Source organism: Rhea pennata, chromosome 15, assembly GCF_028389875.1.
Source record: "Rhea pennata isolate bPtePen1 chromosome 15, bPtePen1.pri, whole genome shotgun sequence".
In the NCBI taxonomy this organism is placed as follows: Eukaryota; Metazoa; Chordata; class Aves; order Rheiformes; family Rheidae; genus Rhea; species Rhea pennata.
The window spans coordinates 916,368-942,085 of NC_084677.1; the positions used below are offsets into that span (position 1 = coordinate 916,368).

At 47.8% G+C, this 25,718-nt stretch overlaps 1 protein-coding gene across 4 annotated transcripts in view; it reads left to right on the forward strand.

Annotated features, from left to right (window-relative positions):
- LOC134147309 (ankyrin repeat and fibronectin type-III domain-containing protein 1-like) overlaps positions 1-25,718 on the forward strand; it is a 302,508-nt gene that overhangs the window by 187,149 nt on the left and 89,641 nt on the right. For all 4 annotated transcript variants that reach the window (XM_062588342.1, XM_062588344.1, XM_062588343.1 and 1 more), the window contains one exon: positions 23,202-23,242. In XM_062588342.1, coding sequence (XP_062444326.1) covers positions 23,202-23,242 — 41 coding nt within the window. The remainder of the gene's footprint in view (positions 1-23,201; positions 23,243-25,718) is intronic.

The following is a 25,718-nucleotide window of genomic DNA, read 5'->3' on the forward strand; positions in this document are numbered from 1 at the left end:
ACTGCTCCTGGGCGGTATGGACTGGGCTCTGTAGAAAGGAGCAGGAGCACAGAGAGATGCAGGTGAAATCTCCCAGTTCTCCCTTTTGCCCATCCCACTCAAACTACACCTCATACAGTCTCCTCACTCCTTGCCCAGCCTCTTTTTAAACCTCTCATCTTAGGCCAGGTCTCCTTGCTCAGAAAATCTTTTGCTTTTCCCTGTCAAACCCTCTAGCCTTACCTCCACAGCTGAATCTCTTTGCACTGTGATGTCTTTGTCTTCTCTCATCCTGCCCCAGTGGCTCCCGTCCTGGTCTCCCTCCCTTGGATCCAAGTCCCTTTGCCAAACCGGGGCTCTCAGACCACCCCCAGACCCCTATAACTAGCCTGCAATAACCGGGACTGCTATTTCAGGGACAGTTCTGCTCAGATGTGGGGAAGGGCATATGCAGGGTTTAATCATGACTCTCTAGTGAGTGTTTACCAAGCATGAACAAAATATGATTTATGTCTTTAATTTCTTTCCTCTCAACAGCTTAAATGCTGTCTGGTTGCAAGTAGACTACCCTGGGGCCTGCTGAAGGCACGACTTGCCTTTCTCCCACCTGCCCACATGGCCAGATCCCAGTCCAAAGCAGGAACATGCTGTGCTTCACACAGCAGCAGTCCTAAAAATTGCTATTTTAAACATGAACAAAACTATAAATATGTTTATATGTATATATATATATATATGTATATATTCCCTTAGCAGCATTCTTACAAACAGCCAGACATTTTTATCTGAATGTTGCTCATATAGCTTAACCTGAGATAGAGATCTGGCCTGGAAAATTTCAACCCAAACAGCTACAATTTGACAAAATTATGAGCAACCACATGCAGGTCTTTCTTAATAAGGAGCGTCGAGCTGCTCTGATGTAGCGGGTCTACCAGCTGTGCAGATGGTGGCACTTCACAAAGCTGGTTCTTTTGAGCTCCTGCCTGACACTGGACACAACAGTGTCCACATAGCCTTGCACCATCCTCGGTAATACCATACTTCCTTATAACTGATGAGTAAATCGAAGCACAGAGTAAACAGTATGAGTACAAGGAGGGTTGTTTGATTGTGACACTGTTGCGAGACTTGGACTATTAATTTTCCATCCTCGGCTCTCTGCTTGTGGCTCTCCAGGTCACATAATTCCTGGAATGTATATATTTTTTTTTACGTTGTTACTTAGGTACAAATTGGTTTCAGGCCGTGACTGTCTTCTTAATGTCTGAAGAGGTAGTGCCCAGTGGGGAAGCCCCAACAAATATCAGTGTTAATACAAATTCATACCAGAATTTCTGCTGCCGTCAGGGTGAAATGGGGTTTGGGTGCGTGAGTCTGCATTCCTGTTCCTCACTCACGCTGTGACCCAGCCCTTTTCCTGTGCATGGTGTCTCCAGGGATGCTCTGCTGAGACTCCTGTGCTGGAGCCCACTGGGAAGAGAGACAACCGAGGACAGGAATCTGTCTGTCTTGTCCTATGTCTGTAAATTAAAAAGCAGGGCAGTAATAAGCAATTGAACCAGGCCTGGGTGATGGCAAGTGGAGAAGGAAGGAAGAAAGGAAGATCTCCTTTTGTCTGCTTGTGCTGCTGCTGCCTGTGAGCTGATGGATGGTGGATGAGAAGGATTGCAGGTTACTGGCCATCATGCTCAGTGTGGTGTGCGTTTGAGTCTTACTTCTCTTAAACTTAATCCAGAGCTCACATCCAAGAGGGTGAGGAGAAGCAATAGCCTTTAACAGGCCAACTGTGGGAGCAGTAGCTGGAAAAAATGAGAGTTTGTTTAGGATATGAATCCTTCTTCATGTCAGAAGCCACACTCTTCAAAGCCGAGCATAATTGTAGCAAGTTTGCACTGAGTGTTGATCTGACAGAGAGTTTGTACTGCTGGAGCAAGAGTGGGAGTTACAGCAGGGTTAAAACTACCAAGAAAGAGGTGATAAGTTCACTAGCGCTTGTGGGACCGAGGGAACAAATGAATAAAAAGGTATTTTATTGCTTGTGGAATATGGAGAAGTTTGTGTGGAGAGGAGCTGCGACTTATCACCATGTCTGAAACCAAACACTACAGAAGCCGTGGTTTTCAGTTGTCTGTTGGAGCTATGAGCTTGCAGGCGTCCCCTCTGAAGGGGCTTTGTAGGTCTTCCATGAGGCTCAATACCAAGAAGTCAGAGGCACAGCACGTGTGAGAAACAATCTCCAAGCCCATGGCACTGGCTGTCACACCGTTTGTGCGGGGCCTGTTTGCATCTGTAGACCTGAGTGCCAGTGGCAGCCAGCAGCTCCCTGCACCCTCTGGGCTTTGGCCATGAAGCTGCCACCCATTTTCACAGTCGCACTTTCTCCAAGGCACTCGCTCCCTTGGAGCAAACGTGGTACCATGGCTGTCAGCATGCAGCAGATGGAAAGCGTTTTTTTTCCCCCAGGAGCTCCCACAGCGGGGAAACCTGCTGGGACCAGGCAGCTCATAGGCAAGCCCTGGAAGGAGGAGGAGGAAGCAGGGCCAGCGTGCATGGGTCAAGGGGACCTTGGGGCCTGGCTCAAGGGCTGGTTTGTGACAGGTATGTGTGAACTTGCTGGGTGGAGGGAAAGGACCGTGTTTTCTCTTGGCCTAACTTTATGCAGAGAAAAAGAGACAAGCTTGCTCAGACTGCAGTCCACCTGGACCAATGAGAGAGAGCAGGGTAACCTGCTGAGAAGAGACAGGATGGTCTTCAGATGAGTCATCCACTGCCGTATTACTGAGCCTTTTGTTGGTTTGCATGTGCAAATTGCTTTCCCTGGAGCATCTGGCTTTCTAAATCACCAAAACAGCACCTCGTGCCTCACCAGCCTCAAGTACAAGCAGGCTCGACCTCCCATCATCCAGCTGATGACATGCATGTGCACAGGGCAGCAAGGGAATGCTCCCATCATGTGTGGCCACAGCTTGTCCCCCTGCTTGTATAGCTTTGGGGTCAGCTCAACCAGAACACTAGGGGACATCAGTCTCACTGGAATCTGCTCCGCAGCCATTTGAGGTCAGTGTCTGCAGAGACTTTGAAAGACTTTCCAACAGATCCTTTCTGTTGTTTAAAAGACATTATAAAAATGTCCATTTTCAAAGGACACTATGCAAGTTTCAGGAAAGAGCCGTAGTCAGGTGATGCACTAGGCTATACATCATCCCAGGGTTTCTTTGGCATGCAGATGTTTTCTGAGAAGTTCAGGCTTTCAAAGCTTCTCCTGCAGCCTTCAGTCAGTGCTCTAGTCTCTGTACACTGCTTATTACAATGTGCAGGGCTCCCATACATTGCCAATATCAAATAATGTTAATGCGCCTGCCAAATATTTCCGTGTGGGTTAGAAAAACTTGTGAATAGCCATTTTGATGTAGCTTTGAAGGATCATTTTGTTTTTGCAAACATAAGGGTCACTCAGAGCTCTGGGATCCAATGGACTGTTAGGAATGACAACCACACTTTTGGTGTAAAACCCTTCAGTCCCACAGACCTGCACTTTGTCTGCAAAGGGAGATGCCTGGTTGTGTTGGGGACCAGGGATTCAATGTGGTGACTCAAGGCTGCTCGATCAGGAAACAAGTGAATGTCCCCACCTTTGCTTTCTGTGGACAGTTGTGGTCATTTTGGTGCTATGCACTTAGAAGCAGTGCATGGAGGTTCTCTGTATGCTACACAATGATCATTTTGGATAGCACTTGGAAAATACAGCACTGCATGGGCATGTCCAGGATGCTCTTTTCCAGGCAGAAGCAGGCAGGAGAAGATAAGCCCTGCGTTTTAACTGGTTGAAAGGGCCAGAAGACATCTACATGAAAACTTCCCTGAGGTTTGTCATTGCTGCTTAAACTGGGACAGCCGTGCAGGCCTGTAATTGCGGGGCTGTGGGCTGCTCCACAGGAATCTCAGGACAGCCTGCTGCCCTTCCTGGCGTGGCTTCTGTGCATGGAGAGCCGACTAGCCTGAGGCTCTTTGCCTCAGGAGAAGGAGGAGGGGCGGGTGGGGATACTGTTCTGGGCAGGCCTGAGTGTTAGGGAGATGGCGAGTGATTTCATTCCTGACAATGCCAGAACTAGGGTGCTCTCGAGGAGATCAGCCAAAAACGAGCTCAAAATGAGTCCAAGGAATTTATTTTTTCCTGTGGTTCATGAAAACTTTATGGATCTGGCTGTGATGAGGGCCAGGAGGATAAATGGGCTCAAAAAGACAGAAGATACAGGACAGGCGGGATGGGATTGTGGGTGGCTACTGAACTGTATGGTTCAAAGGCAGTCAGAGTCCCCAAACTGCCCTTTGCTGGGAGGACACACTGATGGAGGGTCCACTTCAGGCTTGACATTTCTACATTTCCCTGAGCTGTAGTGGTTCCCCCTTCACCAAGCCAGTGGATGCTAACTGAACTATTTGTTCGACCCCAAAAGATATTCTAGTTTTGGAGGATTCCTAACGCTTGCTTATGCAGGAGGTAGGGGCCAGAGGGTTGGGGAGAGCATGAAGACATGGAAAGGAGCTGCAAGGAGAGCTAGGGTGTGGGCCAGGGCTTAGGTGAGACAGGCAAGGCACGTAGGCAGCAGGGAGGAGGAGAGGTGGAGTCCTGCCTAGCTCTAAAAGCTCCAGCAGCTTTTAGGCATGGGCGTTTTGCACGCAGCATGTGTCACCTGCCACCTGCGAGACCACTGCCTTTCAGCAAAGGGTTTCTAATGTGCATCGCTTGTCAAGCAAGGCCCTGCAACAACGTAAGAGTCTCTTTTTTTTGCGTGTGGTTGTTGCATGTCAGTACTGAGTTTGGCTGCTTTCCCTGACTGCAGTCGGGGCTCTGTTAAGTCAGCAGGAGTTTTGCCAGCAACTTCATTGGAGTCAGCATTTTACCTTTTGCCTCCATCTCTACGTTTCCTGGAGCATGGAGCGGTCTAGGACTGTTGCTGCACTGTCCCATGGGTGATGACACGTTGCCACCAAGTCTGCCTTGGCTGCCTGGATCTGGGGCTTTCTCTGGTGATGGGTAACACCCCATAGGACCAAAGAGATTTCTTAAGCTTGTTTGATTACAAGTGAAAACCAGTTCATAGATCTTGAGTGATGGAAGAGAGGGCAGACAGGGCCAGGAAACAGGAAGGTTTAGTAGCTCTTGCGCTGGACAGAGGATGTGAATTTGATTTCAAGCTCTTGTCTTGTGGCATTTCATCAGCATTATATTGTTATACAGTAAGCTCTGGGTATTATCTGTGTTCTGTGCAAGTATTTACCCAGGTGAGATCATGTCACAAACATGTTTTCTGAAGCCTGTGTGAAGCTTGTGTTTCAGATGAATTTAAATGTAATCTCTGTGACAAGAGAATTGATGTCAGTTCTACAGCGTAGCATTTTGCAGGGTTGAAATGATGGAATTTCTTCTGTCTGCAGACAGCAGATGCGTAGGGCTGTGAGGAGCATGCAGGAGAGCCAGGCAGTATCCTTGAAACCTGGGCTGCAACAAGCTGCTAGCTGGGAGAGAGGGATCAGCATGACAGCTTCTCCACAGGGTCATATGGCCTTTCTGCACTGCTACCAATCTTGCAATTTTGCTGAAAGTTCTGTGGTGTTTTCTGCTTGTTGTAATGCCATAGTTCCTAGGTCCGCCTGGTAACATAAGTCTTGCTGACGTCTCCAAGTCCGAGTCTGTGGCTTGCATAAGAAAGCTTGAAAATACAATTTTCTGACGGCACAGAAAGGAGAAAGTAAACAAAAAGCTGTCAGTTTGACTGTTTCTGATAACATCACCTACCTTCTGCACCAGCACTGTGAAATCCAGGCTCTGCAGCAGAATTTTGCCCCACACATGCACCGTGTCCTGAGCAAGGACTCTCATTCCTCTAGTTAAAGCTCATGCATGCCACTGTGTTCAATCCGGAAAAGGGTGGAAGGAAGGATGCCGCTTTGTGCACGCTCTTCTCTCCTCTGTGGTGACAGCAGTAGTACCAGCAAAACAAATTTTTGTGCTTTCCGTGCTTGTTTGATGTGCTGCACTAACAGCATGTGGAACTTGTATAGCCCTCTAGCTCCCTGGAGTGCTGCGTGAACATGACGTGCTTGCTCTTGCAACCAGAAAACAGCTTTTGGGGAGCAAAAAGAATTAAAGAAAAGGTTAATTTGTTATTCTTTGTGATATATGAAAGAACTGTCAGCTCCATGCTGAAATCATGAATCCCTGGGTATTCCTAGGACAGGGTAAAGGAATGTATCCTGCAGGATTTTTTTCACTTGGAACAACCGTTTGGCTCTTCTAGGTTTGAAAAGTTTACCACGGGTTGAGTAACAAATTAATGTAGTCTATTAGTCAGTGTCTGGCTCAAATGGAAACACTTAGCTGACCTGGTTTATCTGTGTATCAATCTTGATGGCTTGGACAGGTCTGTTTGCTGGCTACTGGGTTTCTTCCAGCACACTAAATTGCTAGTACTTTTTGCTCGCTGTAGCACCAACGGTACAGTAGGTGCTTTCTGGGCAAAAGACCCTTGCACAGAAGCACAGGGCAATTGCACCGCGATCAGTAGCAGTGCTGTTGGTACTCATCGTGATCCAAGTGTATAAGCAGAGATGGTTTCTGGAAGAGCGATTATTCTTTTATTAAACTGATGGAGCTGGAGAAAATATTCCTTCTTCAGGCTGCTGCTGCAGACCTAGGCAAAGGGGGCTTTCAGCCCCAGAGCTTTAACACTTTTTGAAGCGTGATAAAATGGTAAAACTCTCTCCTGTGCTAGCTCAGCTTGCTTGCCCTCCACAATTAGGAAGAGACGGAGGGAGCAGAAAGGGGACAGAGGTGTTGGAGCACATTCTCTGCCTGAGTCCCACTCCCCGTGTCTGCACATGCCCCTTATTTCCGAACTGAAAAGAGGGCTCTGCAACGCTCCCTGCTAAACTGCGGGTGCTCTTGGTTTAGCTCACGCGAGAACTCGGCGCCCAGTTCCCGACACGACAGCGGCCGTTCGCTGGGGGCTCGCAGCGGAGGGAGGAATCGAGGGCTCCTTCTCTGCATGCCACCTTGTCTACTCCTCACCACGGCTGTGGTGGCTGAGCCAGCGCCAGCTCAGCTTACTCTGCACGCAGAGACAGGCTATAATTGGAGTGGAAATGGTCTAACAGGATCCAGTTATATTACAGCATGTTGCATCGGCAGAAAGCTGTGAAAACTGATGATTTTATCCACCTTGGATATAATTTGCAGGGTGTGCGCAAATTAAGGGGCAGGAGGAGCTTGGTGCTGCCTGCCTGCGTGTGCTAGAAAATTGTCCTTGCAAGGCTACATGCTGCACTCCAGCTCCTGCGTCCCCTTGCTCATTAAAACTGTGTGCCAGGCCCCCCAAGGTGCTCTGCACGTGCAACACCTTGTTAACTCTCAGCTGCAACCCATGCTAAAAGAGAAACGTTGCCGCCGTTTTGGGCGTCCTTTCCATGTGGTCAGCGGCCACGTGGCGGTAGATGGAACGGCGCTGCAATATCAGGAGCAGGGACCAGGCAGGACCGCAGTGGGAGTGTGTGGGCTGGGGGTGCTGGTGGTGGCGAGGGCTCCAGCTCCTTGCGCCCCTGAAAAGATGCTCCTGAAATATCTGTGTTGCTCTGCTGCATGCCAGCTCAGGAGAGCCTGAGTGAGCTTGGCTGGAAAGCTGATCAGAAACAAATTAATTTAGAAAAATCCCAACTAAGAACTGTTTTCCTAGTGCTGGCCAAGAAATGTGACACTAAACGAATAGTAAAGCATAAAAATAAAATTCATGCTGGATTTAGAAACAGTCTTTCAGTTTCCAGAATCTATCCGTCTGCGTGCAGAAATCTTAATTTCAAATCTGCTCTTTAAATGCAAATGTCACTTTAAATAGCTATTCCTGCGTGCACGTCCCAGTGCCTTTTGCTGTGTAGTTAACGGATTGCTGGTTCTGTTCGTACATTCTTGTCTCATTTTGTATCCCCATACATTAAACTGATAGTTTGGGGGATTATTGCTTGTTCCAAGATTACATGGGTGGAGTCCCCTTTATATGGCTACGCTGGTATGCAGTGAATTTGAATTGGCGCAGCAAAAAACTTGAAAATTTGGAACAGATAACTGTCTCCTATCTTTATATGGGAACATCAGAGTTTCTAGCTTTATTCTGGGGTTCTTGCCATTCCAAATATAATTTATTCTTTTATATAACTGTTTTCATATGATACACTCTGAAGAGTGGATAATGGTTTGGGGAGGAATATAATTCTTTTTTTCTTTCTTCTCCCCCCCCCCCATCCAAGGCTGTCTTCCCAATTAATGAGATTGAGAACACGTTCCAAAAATTGAGCTTCCCTCCCGCCCCCCAGGCCTTGTATAATTTGCTCAAATTATTCTGTAGTGTGTCTTGTGCTTCCTTTATGGAGTTTGATGCCCAAATATTTAGTGGCGGTTGGAGCCCGTGTAAATACCTGTTGCAATGAGCCTTCCTGCAACGCTGGGCAGTGAGCGAACGTCTGATTTTGTCCAGTTTGCTTTCAGTCCAGACAGGTGACCTCAATGACTTAGCAAGAAATGAAATCCGTGTGCGTGCCGGCAGGGGCTGCAGTGAGGGAATGGGACGTCGGCATGGCGCAGAGCCGGCAAGGCAGTGCAGCGTGCGGGATTTCCACGCCGACGTGGGGTGGGAGCTGCTTTTTCTTCCGAAGGGGTATCCTCATCCCTTTTCTCCTTTTTCACATTTGCTCCAAACATCAGTCAAGCAGCCCAGAATAAACCGGGACTTCTGGTTAATCTGCAGAACTGCAACGAAGGAATTATCTTAGAAGAGTGCGAGAACCTAAGTGAGCTTTCCTTGACTTTTCCTACTTAAAACCCCGCCTGCAATGTACATTAATTTTTTAGTACAATTTGGTTTGTTTTAAGCTTTTTTTTTTGTTTTGTTTTGTTTTTTTTTTTTTTGGTGTCTCTACATTTCTTAAATGTATAGGAGGATTCAGAGGAGGAGGATGAAGAACTGGGGCTTGGGATGGGGCGCGGGAAGCTCGAATCCCTATGGCCCAGGGGCTGGGAGCATAGAGGGGGGGCAAAAGAGCACGGACATTAGCACCTGCTCCCAAAAGTCCCTAACATACTAATTTCTCAGGACCTTATAACTCCAGAGAGAGTGGCTTGGCTGGTGCACTTCAAACCCTGCTTTAGCAGGAGTTGCTTTGGGTGCGAGACTAAACATAAGCCTTTTTAGGCCTGCGGGAGTTATTTCTGCAAAGCGAGTGCCTGCGTGAAAAGCGGGCGCTTGGAATGCAACGCTACATTTTAACGTGAGCTCCAAAGTCCTGCCCAGCTGCCTTTAAGCAGCGGTTATGATCCATAAAGTGGCTGTATAAATAGCACCTTCTTACTCAGTGTTTCTGCTCCCTCTGAGTCACATCTGCTCACTTTACTGACCAAAACACGTTTTTCCTCCAGTTAGCGCATGACAAAGCCGAGGCAGCGCCTGAAGAGCGCATTGTATTTTCATTTGTCTCCCAAGTCGCTGACAGTGATCAGCTACATCCTGGTGAAATAATCTGAATTAATGGCCTCGCTCAAAGTGGTGGGTAGGACAGTGATTAGTTTGCAAATCTTGAACTGAACTGCGAGCAGAGAGAAACTTCATCTTCTCACTTGTTGTTTATGGAATAAATGTGGCGAGGAAATTAGTGAGGGTAGAGGAGACTCGGTAGTCTTTTAAAGCAGGAGTAGGACATGGGTTTCTCCTCTCTGCCAGGCCATGGAGAAGGAGGAGGCCAGCTAGGAGAAGCACCTTGATTTCGCAGCCTTCAGCCCAGCGTACATGTCGTTTTGTAAGTGTCTCTGGACTTCCCGCAGGGTCTCAGTAAGTTAAGAGCGTATCACAGTCGTATTTGCGTCATGCCATGAAAGACAGGCACCGAGCCAGCTGTCAGGAACCAAGTTCCAAGAAGTGATGATTTGTATTTACATATTTTGACTCAGACATCGTATAACCTCGGGGAGCCACTTTCTGGGCCAAAATAATGAGAGACCTGTTCTCCGATGGTGTTTCAAGCTCTGGTTGGAAGGAGTCCCATACAAGGGCTGGGTTTTATTTGGTCCCCTACTGACAGCCTGGTTCATGTTCCTGCAGATCTCTTATGCATAGTGATTATTAATAGCTCATCAGTGGGTGGGTGACCAACCAGTTGGGCCAGATCACTGTTCAGGCTGAAACCTCTCCTTTTTGCACTTGCATTAGTGAAGGAATATTTCTAGTGGCAGTGCCCTTTGCAAGCGTGCTGTGTTGCAGAGTACTGCCATAGCCGGTGTATTGCTGGCTCCTGATGGCTGTGATCCCATCCAGCAGGGCAAAAGCTGCCATTCGCTGAGCTGTGGCAGGGGGCTCGTGGTACCCCCAGGGAACAAGGTTCCCCTCTGGGACAGCGAACACAGGCAGTCAGGGCTGCCGCCTGTGGAAACACTCTGGTTTGGAAGCTCTGCCATGCCATGTGATGATGCTCGTGCTGTGGTCCTCTTGTGTCTGGGGATTTTTCCCTAGATAGGGGAAAAGGGTGCCAGAAGAGTGGACATAGCTACACATCTTGTTTTTTGTGACCAAGTTGAGAGATTTGCTGAAGCTAAGGGAGCTGAGGCAAAAGCTTCTGTTGTTGCAGAGCTGTAGCAGAGGAGAGGCAGATCTGCTGTGTGCCTCTTTGGGCATCTGCTCCCAGGGGCCAGCCAAAGGCCATCGCAGACCTCACTGCCTTCTGCTCGAAGCCTAAAGTGTGTTTCTCAGCTTGTGTCTTCCTCTGGTGGGACCACTGGGCAGCAGAGGTGAGTGCAACACAGAGCTCAGGTCTGGCAGCAGTAGTTCAGCTTATAATTTGGCTCCAAGGGGAACAGTTCCCCAAGTAGCTTCTCTCTTGTGAACACAAGTCTGAGATGAATGCTCATCCTTCCAGACCCAGGAGATCTCTGGCCTCACTCTGGGACACAGGAGCGCACATCGGTGATGATGTTCTCAGTGCAGCCCAAGTCCATTTAGACACGGTTGAAGATGAGTCCCAGCTGACTAGGTGTCCGGCACCAGGACTTTTCAAAGGGCAGGAAACCGGTAGGGCAGATGGAGGTGCAGTGAGAAAACCAGGGAGACGCAGAGGACTGTCTAAGGAGAGATCCTAGGAGAGACAGACTATGCAGTCTTGCAGTTATGTGGCTAGTGGAAGGCAAGCTGGCTTCAAAGGGAACTGGCCCAGCTCAGCCTGCTCCTTGCCCTTGGAGGATGGTAAACATGCTGCCCTGGGAAGGTGGTGCTGTGGAGTCGGTTGCCCTTGAACCCCTCTTGAGATACTCTGCTGCAGACCATTTGCCCTGATGTGCTTACCTGCCTCCCCATATAGAGATTGGAAATACCTCAGGGAATGGTCTTTTGCAGCGGCCAGGCTGCAGCATTGGGTCGTCTGCTCCTCAGGAGTGTGCAGCTGATTGAGAGGAGCATGCAACAGGAAGGGAGCCCAGTAATTTGCCTCTCCGCACTATAATTAGCTGGGTTGGCGGGCAGACCTGCTGTCAGAATGAATGACACACAGCAAGGCTATGGGGATTGCAATGCAGCATTTAAAGTATATACTGTAGAACAGGGTGTAATTAACTGCAGGCCCTTGGAGCTAAAAGCTGACTACACAGCTTCAAGCCCCTTTTCTTTCTTTTTTTTTTTCCTTTTCCCTTTCCTTTCAGTGATGAAATGTTTAACTTCACCTGTAAACCAATATACACACGTACAAGTGCAGATATCCAAAGGTAAAAATATGTGTGTTTGAAAATGTCAGTCAGTGCATTAATGCAACGTTAAGATCAGGCAGCTGAAATCCCCCCCCAAAATGAGGCAAAACAAAAATCCAGGTTCTAACAGCAATGCTAACTCAGCCGTGCTGCACCCCCTGCATGTGCTAAGCTGAGGCTTTAGTGATATAAATAGTAACATATTCAGCTACACATTTAGGACCTGATTCTGCAAATACTTAAGCTCAAGCATAGCTCTTTCCCAACATGCTTAAAGTTGCACTAATAGTTTGCAGCCTGTAATCGTGAAAGAAAAAAGAAGATAGAAAATGGAACATGCGCAGCACACTGAATTGCAAAAGCTACTGATGAGGTCTTGCGAATGTAGAGCTTGCTTACTTTGGTTCATGTGTGATACTTCTCCGCGGCAACTTTTGGGCCCTTACCACCTAGGCTAAGGATTTGATAAATTAAAACATTGCGAGAAGGGAAGCATGCATGTGAGTGTGTGACCCTGTATATTTTTGAGCTCATCAAGTTTACGAGCTCCAGCAGTTTTGCCATCAATTTTACAAGTTCTTTGATCCAGAGAAGCTCTTCTGCAAACCAGCAAGTGCACACTTCTCTGCCTCTATGCGCAGCCCTTAAAAAAGCTCATGGAATTCCTTCTAGAAAAAGAAGTTTTTTAATAAAGAGTTGGTGCATGCATATGTATGTGTATATATGTGTATTTATGTATGCATAAATTAGTTTCCACAGGCATGCAGCAGTGTAATAGAAGTACGGGAAGAGGTCTCCTGCATGGGGTCTATATAAAGAAACGCCTCTTTGAGATTCTGGTCCATTTTAGCATGGTGGAAACTGGTGGTTTGGAAGCTCAGAGCTAGCTATCCTTGTGAGGATTTTGAGTGTGGCCTGGGGAAGAGACTTGGCTAATGAAGACAGGGGATGTAGAAGGGTTTGGGGAGATGCAGAGAGGACGTGGAGAGGCAATAGAAGGCAAAATAGCAGGGGAATAAAATACTGAGTGAAAAGGACTTGTTTATTAGGCTGGGGGTGGAGGGGAACTGTGTTGGCAGATGCTCATTAGCAGACTTGTTTTTCTTCCCTGTAGGACCGTGGGCTTAGGAAGGAAGCCTTTCCTCGTTACCCAAGCTGATGAAATAGCCAGTCCTGATTGTACGGTTTCATGCTGCACTGAACCCAGTTGTATGCATTTAATTACCTTGTTAAATGAAAGCAAGTAAGGAGGTGTGTGTCACTCTTCATACTGCTGGGCTTGTGGAGTTTCAAGCTCTGGTGGCCGTGCTAGCAGGGTTTTGCAAGTACTGGGATTTGGAGACATTCCTCCTTGATCCAACAGGAATGAATGTCCAGAAGGTTGCAGATCTCTGCTCTTCTGTGCATTGCAGCAGCTGCAATGATACCTTACTCAGATGGGGAGGAGCAAAAGGAGAAAGCAGAATTTCATGTTGTTTGGGAAGTTCAGCACTGCTCTAGCTCGGCCGAGTCCTCATAAAGACAATCTGTTAGTAGAACCCAGGCTGAGCTGCTGTGACACATATGCTCTGGAGCAAAGGGCCAGTAACTGGGACAGCTTGTCCCACTGCTTTCGCTTGGGTCAGCTGCAGGTTGGGTGAAACCTGTTTTCCAAAGAACCAGGTTTGCTTTTGCGTTTCATCCCCTAGAAAAACAGCAAGGTCTCCCTTTGTCTTGGTCCTGGACGCGGGGGCGGGTGAGTGTGATCAGAGAACAACTTCTAGCCTTTGCTAAGAGAAACTGGTGAAGCATGAGGAGCCACTTGCTTTCCGGAGACACTGTATGGATCGCTTAATGGGGAGTCCAGCCTGACATCTGACCATAGCTTTAATGGCAGGATGCAACTGCAACAGAAGACAGTGGAACACTAGACTTCTTCTCAGAGAAGTCTATCCTATCTCTGATGGTTGGAGAGCCCTTTGGAGAGTGCTAGGAGCTCCTTCTGCTTCTCAACTGTGGGTTGTTCTGTAAAGGGAGCAGTGGGGAGGACATTTTTCCCCAGCTGACTGCCTGGTAAAGATGCAGCCCTGAGAGGGAATCAGCTGAGGTCAGCCCTTCTTGAGGCAATGCTGTGACTCTGTTCAGTGCCATCCAATAGTATGCAAAGCCAGCTACCACCTCTACCCAGCACTTGGGCACACTGGGAAATGTATTGGCTGGGGAGAGCCTTGGTGCAGAGGGAAGTTATTCTGAATTTTTTAAATCAAGTGAAATGGGAGAATATTACATTTAACTGGTGAACTGTTTGGGCTGCTGTCTTTGAGGAAGGACAAGACAGTCTGCTTTGTGCACTGTCTAGGTTTTGTACGATCCTATGTTTAACATAAACCCTAGGCTCTTCTTTCCTTCATTGGCATAGATCAGAAGAAATATATTTCCAGGATAAAATTTGAGACTCTCTGTTAAATTCAAAAAGTATTTTCTATTACAAGGTATATAGGACTCTTAGTGTTCCTCGAATGCTTATTGCCATGGTGCATGGCATAACTATGAGTTTACTTTTAAACAGGGAAATAGAGGCATTCTTTCTGAAACTTAGTGGAGGTGGGGGGATTCGTTCCCTACGTTATATCACTTGTACGTACTATGGAGGAGCTGCAATGCTTTCTGTTCTCTGGATTACCTCAGAGAACCTTCCTTGCAGCCCTGTTTCCTTTCTCCTTCCCCCTGAAATGGTCCAGAAGGGATTTTCTCAAATTTACAGAATGCTTTTCACCTTGCATCAGACTCAAAGCGGGGAAAATTTGAACGTGTGTAAATGCCCTGGGTGCACGCACAAGTTCAGTGTTGTTTGCAAGCAAGAGCGATAGTTGGTTCAGCCTCTCATTCAAGAACAGTGCGGGGATGAGCTAGGCGCTGAAGAATGAAAATGTTAGACGCATTGGCATCCTCCTTTGGCTGGGTCGTATCTGTGGGGAGTCATCCGCCCCCTCTCCTCCGAGCCTCTGTAGTGAAGACAAAAGGAGACAGGATCGCAGGGGCGAAAAGCTGGGGCCGGTGCTCTGGCTGCTGCATGGCCGTCATGCATGCAGAAATGCTGATGGCACGCGGTTCCCCCGGGGGTCCCCTGGCACCCAGGGGCCTGGCTCCCCCAGAACTTGGTCTGTGCCCGCCTGCGGCTGTGAGACAGTCTGAAGTGCCACGTTCTGGGTGCCTGTTCTTGAAGTCCTCAGCCAGGTTGCGTTAATGTGCTCCTGAGCCCATTGGCAGAGAGCATGAGGCTCTTCGAGCCATGCAAAAGCTACATTTTAAAACCAGTTAGGGGCTCGTTTTGTTTTTGTTTTTCTTATTCCTTTTGGGAAGCTGCTCCATAATCCTCTTCCTCCAGGAGATAAAGATCTTTTTCTGGTTCCCATCAACACATGTTTTTCCTTCTCCCTCCCTCGTGCTGATCCCTGCCATCTCCATCCCGCCACGCGTGGGTAGGCAGCTGTTCTGCCGTGGTCCATCCCTTCCCCTTGCCACCAGTTTTTGTTCTGCTGCGCTAATGATCTGCTGTGCTTAATCACCCTTGTACTCCCGGCATGCAAATGAAGATCTGCTGTCCAGCGAGACTTGCCTTTGGAAGCGCAGAGACACAGGGCGGCCAAGAGCTCCCTCTCGGCGTGGAGTTGATTTGCAGCACTGCAACACTGAAAGCGAAAGTTGTAACTGTAGTTTTCAGCCAAGATCCCTGGTTCATCCAGCCTCAAATTCAGGTTTTAGGATTGAGGGAGACTCGCTGCTTTGTACTCAGGGCTGCATTAAGCAACTGGTCCCTAGGTGCTGTTTTGAAGAGGCATGGCGCCGAGAGTAGGGCATGCCAAGCAGGCGTGATCTGAGTGATCAGCTGCCTGAAGGAGACAGTGCCAAACGCTGAGCAGCTGGCCGAGGCCGGCTTGGCGGTCCTCCCTTCAGCGGCTGGATGTCGGAGGTGGGATGGAGAGCAGGAGAGACTGGCAGCAGTTTGGGAGCCCATGACGGGGAGCTTGCGTCTGCAGAGGATGCTGGAGCACTCCTGCAGCCTTCTGAGCTCTTGGCCAAGCCCATGGCAGAGGCAGACGGCTCTAGAAATACGAGGGCACACGTGGCATGCCAGGCCCTGGGTTGGACAGCCCTTGTTTGGAGGGGAGGTAAAACTCTCCAGAACCGTTAGCTGGAACAAGTGTGTAAAAAGTCCATCCTAATTCTTCCAAACTGTCCTCTTGCATCCCAAAACACTGAATTTTATTACCCTTCTGACAGTCGGGCATCAGCTCCTGAATAGTCATAAGTGCAGCATGTTGTAGATATGCTGAGCTTGACTGGTGGCTGTACCGTAAAGTACAAACTGCCAGGCTGCACAAGCAAGATGCCGCAGGGTGCCCAGCTGGGCTAACTCAGCCCCCCATGCCCTGGTCTGCCCTGGGGTCTGAGCGGCTGTTGCGTGAGCCAAAAATCGTGAAATCGAGCCTGCCTAGTGCATCTCAGGGATCTGATATTGGGGCACGCTGCCCACAGGCGTGGGTGCAGCAGCACGGCGGTATAGCTGCTGGAGAAGGCGTTCGCAGTCCCACCAGGAGACGAAGGTGGAGATGGCAGATCTGCAATGTAAGGCTCTCGTCGATGTTGGCCCACGACTTTTGTTTTGCGGAGTACTCTTCTAGCATGGAGAAATAACTGATCTCTTGGCTTTTGTCTCTTCTTTTGTTTGTGTGGGCCTTGATTACTCTGAGAGTTACTGAGCCAGGTTTTATTGGGATAACCTAGAAAGCTGCCGCCTGCAAGTTACTACTTGTCTTTGGGGGTTGTTTTGGTGTAGTTTCTAAGTAAGTGTACGAGACTTCTTCAGAGTTGCTAGTAACTTCATTCTCTTAGGGACACTGCCTCCCAAAAAAAGATGAGCTGAGCTTATGCTTGGCAACATTTAGGAGAGTAAAAAGTACAACAGAATTGATGTCTGCTGGTGCGAATAAATAAATAATACAATACCTCTGCCTTAGCCCCTATGTGAGCATCATTGTTTCCAAACCCTTGTGTGTTTTCTCGCTAGCACTACTGAATTTTGGAATTTAGAGCTATCCTTTAAAAGGTTTTGATCTTTTATGTCTGCAGCATATTGTGCTAATTCTTTTCAGAGATGAGTGAGGCTGGCTTTGTGGGTGAGCAGTCCTAGAAAAGACTGCCTAAAAGCTTATGTATGCTGTGTAGCTTGGACCTGTGAAATACAGAATTAAGTAACTTGCAAAATAATTTACTTAGTGCCTACAATGTGAAATTAAGAGAGTAATTTTAAGCATTTGTGCCAGTCCAAATCCGCATGAGTTTACAACGGCTTTGTGGAAGTTTCAGGTAAAAACTAAGCAACCCCTCAAATGTCTGTCTTCGGCATCTTGTACAAAATCTCGTATAAAAGATAAAATTGTATTGCAGCACTAAAATGATTCCAAGCTTTTGTGTGCAGGGTTTTTTTGGATGTTGTGTGTCTTTTCAGTGTGATTATTCTCCTCTCCTGTGCTACAGCAAAGGGGGCTAGAAAAGGCAGCACTGAGAGCATCGTCAGGAAAATGAGAGGAGCCTGTTGCCTTGGCTTCGCTTCATCTCTGTTGCTCTGCTTTTGATGTTCCTGTGCAAGCCTCAGTGAAGGGCTGAATACAACTGCGTGTTGCTCAACAAGTTTCAGAGGCTGCATTTTTACAGGCAGATTAAAAACAACCTGCAAAGGATGGTTTTTGAGAAGTTGGGCCTGTGCTTTTATGATGGCTCCTTCACAATCAGTAAAACCACTCTGACCATCTGTTCATCTGTTTTTGATATAAAACCATCATGAAAGGTGGTCTCCCATTGCGTTCCTTTCTACCTCTTGGCATTTCTAAGGTGTTCACTGTGGTGTTGCACCTTCAAAGGCACGAGCAGAAGAGCTCTGGGTATCAGTCTGAGAGGTCCTTTATTCAACACAAGCGTAACAGAAGCCTGGTCCGGTTATTATATAGGGAGAGGGAGAGGATACGAGTAGTAAGGGACTTTAGCCATGGTTGAAATGATGCCTTAATCATCTTGGCAGGCAATTCCTCCTTCTTGGCAAACTGCATACTGTCCCAGGATTTGTGAACTTGGTTTTAGTGCCCTATTCTGCTGTTTCCTTTGTCTTGGGTAGTTGCTTTATCAAGGTAATCTGCAGAAGAAAGATATTAGAAGACAGCGAACATCTATGTTCAGAAAGACAGGCCCTCCAAAGGCACAAAAGCACTGGTGAGGAAGGGATGCAGGGCATTGCCTAGTTCAGAAGGATGTTACCTGGAACAGTGTCCTTATTTCCCACCTTCTTCATATGGTCCTGCTGGGCTATCTCAGGAACGGCCTGGCATCTTTTGATAGCTGCCCTGCTTGAGACCACACCTGGGGCTACTGGAGCTGCTCTTACTTCTCATGGTGCCCCTGTGCTGAAGTGGACTGCTCTGCAGTTTTCCTTATCTCAGGAGTGAATGGTGCAGATGGGCGCAAGCCTTCTCTGAAATATTTGTTTTAAAAATACATGCCGATAAAAATGACTCTGTCCATTATTTCATTAAGGGATTTAAAATGGGCTTCCTAAACCGTGCGTCATCAATGAAATGAGCAAGCGAGAAGAAATGCAGCAGGCCCCACTGGAGGGTGACTCATGCTGCGTGGTGAGCAGGGTTTGGGTTTGCAGGGGACTCTCTGAATTTGGTGATACTGACACTTCCCTCTTGGCCTCCTGGGAAGGCCAAGATCCTGAGCTCTCCCCAGGGTCCTGAGCAGGAGCATGAGGTCTCTCAGAGCTTCTGTGGCTCTAAGTTTTAATTTGAGAGCAGAGAAACTGTGTAGCCATCATGTTGCAGCTTTGCCTTTCTGGAAACCCCAGCTATACCCTGATGTGTAAGAGCAGCCAGCAGACAACCCTCAAAGTCAGCAGGTCAACCAATAAAACTGCATGCATGCATGCATGCATTTGATTATATATGTGTGTGTGTGTGTGTATATGTGTGTGTGTGTGTATATACGTATATATATGCTTATATAAAAGGCTTCAGATCCCCAATCAGATCAAGAGAAGTTGATCTCTCCTCCCAGAAGGAAGAAGAAAATGCCTGCTTGCCTTTTGCTCATTTTAGGGAACTCTCTGCCTCTTTCAGTCCTCAGGCACAGACAGATTTGTTGCATCAAAGAACTTGGAAAAGAAGAGCCAGCCCCAGCTCCCTATAAGGACAGGAATTGTCCCTCTGCACAGTTCTCCATGGTTTATCTAGTCTGCTTTTTAAAATCCACAGAAAAGTTACTCTACCCCTCCTTGGTGGAGTTGGTTCAAATCCTGTTAAAGCTCAGCACCGGGACATTTTTCCTAAGAAACAAGCCATGTTCCCTTTTGTTTCACCCTGCCCTGCTTTGCTATGTCCTTTCCTTCCCTTGACCGCTTCTCTGTAATCCCCCCTCCTCCTACTGAAGTAGTGCTACAATCTCACCCACGATGTGATGGGAACAGAGGTTGTCCCTGGCCCACTGCCCCAGAGGAGATGTTATAGCTGCTAACCCTTCCTCCTCTTTGCTGTGTGAGCTCATCGCGCTTATCCCCACCATCTCACAGCCTCAGTGTCTCCTATCAAAACTTACTTAAGTGCTTTCTAATTAATACCTTACCTTCAAGCCTTCCACAAAGGCCAGCTTCTCCATCTGGGGGAATCTATCCAGGTGCCACCCTGAGCTGTAAGTATTCCCGGGGAAGTCATGTCAGTGCTGTGCAGGGAAATTATCACATCCTTGCCCTTGGCCAAATTGCTTTAGCATTCTTTGTTTTGGCTACATCGTGTGATAAATTCTCGCCCAAACTCAGCCCAGGCCCAAAGTGCCCTCTGAGCCTCTTAGAGCATCACTACTTTCTTACTTTTTCCCTCGCACCGATTTGTTTGCCTTTCTGCTGGTTTGCTTTCAGCAGAGAATTTTACTTCTGCTCTTCATAGTGGAATATCACATAGTTTATCATCTACCTGTTTTAGTAACCTCTTCTCTGGAAGGCCCCTTTCTGTGGCTCTCTGCAGCTCTTGTTATGACACTACTTGTGCATGTGTTCATTTCTTTTTCTACTTATTCATCAGGATCTTGCTTAGAGGCAGGTGAAAGCATGTCCTTGTCCTGGGTCTTACCACTGGCCTTAACCACCTCTCCTGCCTTCGTGAGCTTCCAGAAAGTTTTTGTCTGTTCAGTGATGATTCATGCAGTCAAGAGCTTTCCAGCTTCTCTCCAGGAGCCCTTTGGATCCACTACTGTGTTGCTTTCTATGTTTGCTCAGGAGGATGAAATGAAACGTCGTGGCTATGATCTGTGGAATTTCATCTGATTGCTATGCATGATCTCTTCTGGGAAAATAGTAGGGCTTTGAAGGGGAAATGTGGGGAAACTGGGGCACAAAAGGGAATAAAGGGCTCAAGATCAGACAGCAGGGTAGTTGTAGAGTGAGGAGCTGACCCCAGGGTCCCGGACCTGCTCCAGGCCTAATTCTCTGGACCATGTTGCTGCAATTCTGGATTTTTTTCCCCTCATTTTCTGTTTTCTTAATATGATTTAAAACCAGATATTTTGATTAATCATTATTACAATTGCTCCACATTTTATTGTTTTGTTTTTCCTCTCTGTGAAGTTAGTACTTCATTATTTTATTCCGGATATCCAATACCTTCTCAGTTTTTCATGACTTTTCAAGAATAGATGCTTGATAAGCTCGCATTAATCCGTTCACTAAGTATGCTCATGTAACTCGTCCTACCAGGGGCTTGCAAACTGTGTGGGTTCGTGAGCTGTGGAGTGAATAAGGGGGATGGCAGCTGTGGTTCTCACCTGCAGCTATGGCACCTCAGCCCAGCCTCAGTCACAAGCATAGCATGCACAGCATCACTAATGCTCCTCCAGCTCCTCTTTCAGTAATTGCTAAACTTACAACTTAAACTTAAACTTACAAGAAGATCCCTTTTCTTTTTCCCCTAATTTTCTAAGTGATTTTTCCCTCATGAGAGAGAGAGTGACTTCAGAGACCTCCATCACTGTGCTAGCTAGAGATGAAATGTGGTTAATGCCCAAGATACTTGTGACTGTGTGAAGGAGCTGTTGCAGACTTTGCTGTCTTCTGCTCTGATATTATTACTGACAGTGGTTGTCCCCATCGGCATTTTGGAAAGATAGAAGAGTGGTAACATTATTTTCTCACGTTATTTATTAGTGCTCTAAAAAGATCAGATTCAGTCTTGAGCTTGTGAGGAACTTTCTAGATCCTCCTGGAGCCACCATTTCATAGTTTGGGAACTGGCACCCTAAGTTTTGAGTTTTAAGTTTAAAGAAGTGAAAGATCTCTCGTGGGAAGGCTGTGCCCCAAGGAACTGAATGCCTTCCCTTTAGTGTAAGACCTGTGAATTTTCCCATTTCAGTACCTGAGAGTCCCCTTTTTGGCAACAGCTAATCCGTGCCTGCCTGAAAGTCAGGGCCTTTCTCTCCTGACTTGCTTTCCAAACTGTCAGTGGAAGCAACCGGTTGCTGTGGACATCCAGGAGGCGGCCGTGGGACGCACGGGAGCCATGCCAGCGGCAGGGACAGCGCAGTGTGGCCCGGGAAAGCTCCCGCGCCCCTGATTAGTATTCGACCTCTTTCCTCCCTGCTGTTTTGGCGTTAGCTTTAGTGATTGCCTGGCAACCACCAAGCAGAAGTACAACACCAGCTCCAAAGCCTGAGCTTGCTTGCAGTGTGCATGCGTGCGTGCACGCTTACACGCGCCTGCCGCCGCCACCAGTGCGCGGGCCGGTGGCTCGGCCACCCTGCGCTACCTGCCATCCTCCTCTGCCACATGACAGCATGGGTGGTGGGCACGAAGACCTTCCATGAGATGAGAAGGAGGAGAGGACTTGCATCACCGGAATGGCTGGCCTTGCTGACGCCCAGGTTTGGTGGGTCTCTCTGTCTGTCTGTCTGCCTGGTGTGATGTGACAGAAGGTGCTGGCCACGTAGGGCTACCTGCTGCTCCTCATCTTGTCTAGCAAATCAGAAGCACATCCTGCCCCTGGCATGGTGTGCTTGGTGCTGTCCTTCCTGGGTACTGGGATGCTCTGTCCTCTCTGGTTACCTCTCACAAGGCAAGCAAGTTCTGCCTAATGCTGCATGGGGACGGGCCTCGGAGCGGGGCAGCAGGGCCAGTTTCAGTCTGCTGGGGCCCTGGGTGATGTCTTCCAGGCCATGGGTGCCTCCAGCGTAAGGTGTGTTGAGGAAGAGAGTGGTGAATGTGTATGAGCCCATAGAGCCTCATCAGAGCTGGTCCCCCTTGACAGTGGGAAAAGACGCGGCAGTTTGTGCATACCCTCCATGCATGTTATGCAGTCACACGTGTTCATACATGCGATGGCTCCTACACGTATGCCCTGCCTTGCACCTGAAGGAGGATGTGCAGAACATGTGTGGCTGCACAGCAAGCTGGGCCTCGGGAGTGCACAGCCAGTCAAGGAGTCATCGCCCAGGGCTTCCAAAGGAGAGTCCCGGTGTGTCTGGGAGCTCCTTGTAGGGCACTGGCACTTTGGTGGTCCCTGAGCTGGTGGTTTGGGACACTGTTAGACTTTTAATGGATTGTGTTGGTGGAGGAGCTGGTGATACTTGGGAAAACATTGGGGTATGGGAACCTTAGTGTATGTCAGGCTGTCACTGCTACCCAGACTTGCAGACATGTGCTTGGGCTTTGATATAGTTTTTCTAGGTGGAAGAATTTTGTGGTTATGTCTTCGGGGAAAGTCTGAGGGACTCGGGTTCAGCCCTCGACCCTGCCAAGGACTTGCTGCAGGCAATAGACTGCTCAGTTTCTGCCAGCCCTACACCTCATCCTCCTTCTGGCTGGGCTGGGTCAAGAGAACACAAGTCTCTTCCTGACTGCAAGATGCCACACGTGCACAGGTGATGAGAGACATAGACATACTCGAATAAATTAAGTCCAGCTCATACCACTGTTTTTCTTGTTTGCCTGAGAGGCTGGGAAGCCATCTCATGGCTTGGGAAATGTTGACTTCAGCCATTAACATGAGAGCTGTTGCTGTGTGTCCCCCTATACTCTGTAATCCCCTCAACTGGTACCACAGTGCCCTGGTAGCAGGAACTCTGTCCTGCCAAGGTGCTGAGATCTGCAGCCAGGGGCAGATTCCAGCTTCCTGGCATTTTGTGTCCTCAGCCACTATAGGGTCTACCCACAGGGCCTTTGGAGGACAGAACCTCGCTGGAGGTCCTGTGCAACCTGCATGTGAGAAATGCCATGGGGTGCCCCCACCCATTCCAGACTGCCCAGAGACACCAACCAATCAGCAAAAAAAGATATGTGTGGCTTTTCCTGCTTATCTCATGTGCTCATTGGTTACCTTTGCTTGGTAAAGGGTTAAACCTATCTGTTTTGTCTTTTGTCTTGCAGAGCCTGGGGTCAGCAGACAAGAAGGACTTTTACCAACCAAAGTAAGTGCCAGTAGCTGTGGTGAGTAATTGCATGGAAATTCCCAGTTGCTCCATATTATCGAGCAGCTCTGTGGCTTACTAAGATTAGACATTTCAATGTACAAGAATAGCTGCTGCGATTACACAAGTGAGGATAACAGTGGAAGGGCTGTCAATCATTCTGGCTTCAGGGCATATGCAAATCACTAGATCAGGTCAGAAGGAATCAAAACAGCTTGAGTGAGCCTCAGGGACAGAGCTGGTACCTGGCGGCCAGGGGAGTAGGAGCTGCAGAGGTAGCTTCTCCTGCCTCTTGCTCCCTCGGCCCTGGTTTTGCACAGCTGAGCTGCTTTGGTGAATCGAATGATTTAGTTTTGTGTTGCAGCTGGCTGGTGTTAGAACACATCTTTCACAGCCGGTGCTTTGACGTTGATGCCTGTCGTTTTCCATCCACTGTAAGTGTTCTGTAAAGCGCGGTGAGCCATAAGGGTGAAAGAAAAGGAAGAGGACTCTCTGGAGCCCTCAGATCTATGAGCGTGAACAAAGGATCTGCAAATCACCCCAGTAACACAAGCAGTTGGTTACCTAGTGCATGCCCTTGGCCATGGCTCTGGGCTGGCTGCAACAGTCTGTAAGCGAGAGCAAATGGAGCACTTTAAAAAGCTGTCAACCTCTGAGACCCTTATTAAAATGCAAACATGGCATGCACTCTCCAGCGACTTATATTGTTGCACCCAACATTGCAGTGAGGTGCCTCACTACAGAACGGCACCTTCAAGTCAGGAGGGGTCTCTTTGCTGGAAGGAAATCCGGCATCTGGCATCATGATTATTTGGCTAAAGGCAACCTCTTGTAAAAGCCACAGTTAGAGTTTCAGTTCTGGACCTGACCATAAAACATTGTATTCACACATGGGATATTGTATCACTCCTGCTTATGTTTAGGGGAAGTGAAATATCATTATGTTATTGCTTTTTCTGCTCTGAAAAATATGCCATAGGTATGTTTTTAGAGATTGTTCCTGTTCCAGAAGTGTGGAATTGTGGTCTGATGTGCACTGTTGTCATTGGAGGGTGTTTCTGGAATATTCAGAATGAATTGGATGAGGAAAAAAAAAACTTTCTCCTCCAAAATTCGCTATACTTCTGCTTTTGATGTTTCCTTGTTGCTTTCCAAAATATTCCTACAGATCTGCCCCTCAGTAGCACACAGAGGATGCAGTGAGCAGAGTGACAATCCTCCCTCACTGCTTTGTCTGTTTTATTCTTATCATCGAAACAAATTTTTCAGCTGCACACTTGGGATTTTAAGCTTTATCATAGCGCATCTTCCAGAGCTCTGTGATGTGGAGAGCAAGTACTGGGGTGCATGGGCATTTTTAACTCATCTGTTGGATCCTCTTTCTTTAAATTAATAAAAATTCCACTCTTTGCCCTCCCCGCCTCTGCCCAGTCCACTAAAGCTCAGCACTGGTCTCCTAGGTCCATACCAGAAAGGTCTGATTTCAAAGAGCTCCTCTGCCCATTCACCCCAAGGCAGTGGTGATCATCAGCTTTCTGAGACCACTGGCAGCTCGACACTTCTGAAAATCAAGCCAAAGCCATTTCTCAGGCTGTTTAATCCTGCCGAGATTTCTGGGAGATCAGAGAGATATACCAGGAGTTTATGGAATCATCGTGGATACAATGATAAAATCAACACACATTTGGCAAAGGAGTTATAAATATGCTTTTGTGATCTTTAATAATAGTCATCCAAGATTTCTATGCTTCTTACTATAGCACTCTTATATAGCGTACTTTAAAAAGGTTGAAGCATCTCTAGTATTCCTACGGTAGTTGAAGCTTTTGTGAGGCCTCTAGGCAGAAGTTTGGAGGAAAAATGCTAAGAGCTCATTCCTATGAGCAATTTAGAAGCTGGATAGCAAAAATTAGTCTTACTGTTATAGCTCATGCTATATTGGCATGTTAGATGCTAAATTTGTCATATTTCTCCCTTATGACAGAGAGCACGGGCTTCTTCACTCACTGAAGTGGCAAAATTGTTAGGTTAGAGTGGTGGGTGCTGGTACAGAAAGTCTTGTAGATACAGGTTATCTTACTGGTGCTCTCTGGTTCCCTATTAGCATCTCTTAAAAAAAAGATGCTTTCAGAAATAACACATATGTGCTGATGCCCCTCAGCTCTTCTTAAGCTGCTTTTGTCCCTTTTCTTTTCCCTGTACCACAAGGCTTAGGGGCCACCATTGTTTGGCCAAGTGGCTTGTGATGTTGGGATGTGACTTGACTCGTCAGAACAGGTGACTTTGATTAACGTCCATGCTATTCACATTCCTCAGTGGTTGTTTTGTGCTTTCTCTGCTGTGGGACTGGTAGAGCTTTGGACTATAATGTTGCCTGGCACCACTGCCTACTGCCTGCTTTGGCTTTTTGGTCTACAAGCCGATGTTCCAGACAAACTTGCTCTCTCTACTGCAGCCTGGCCTTCACAGCTGGGCC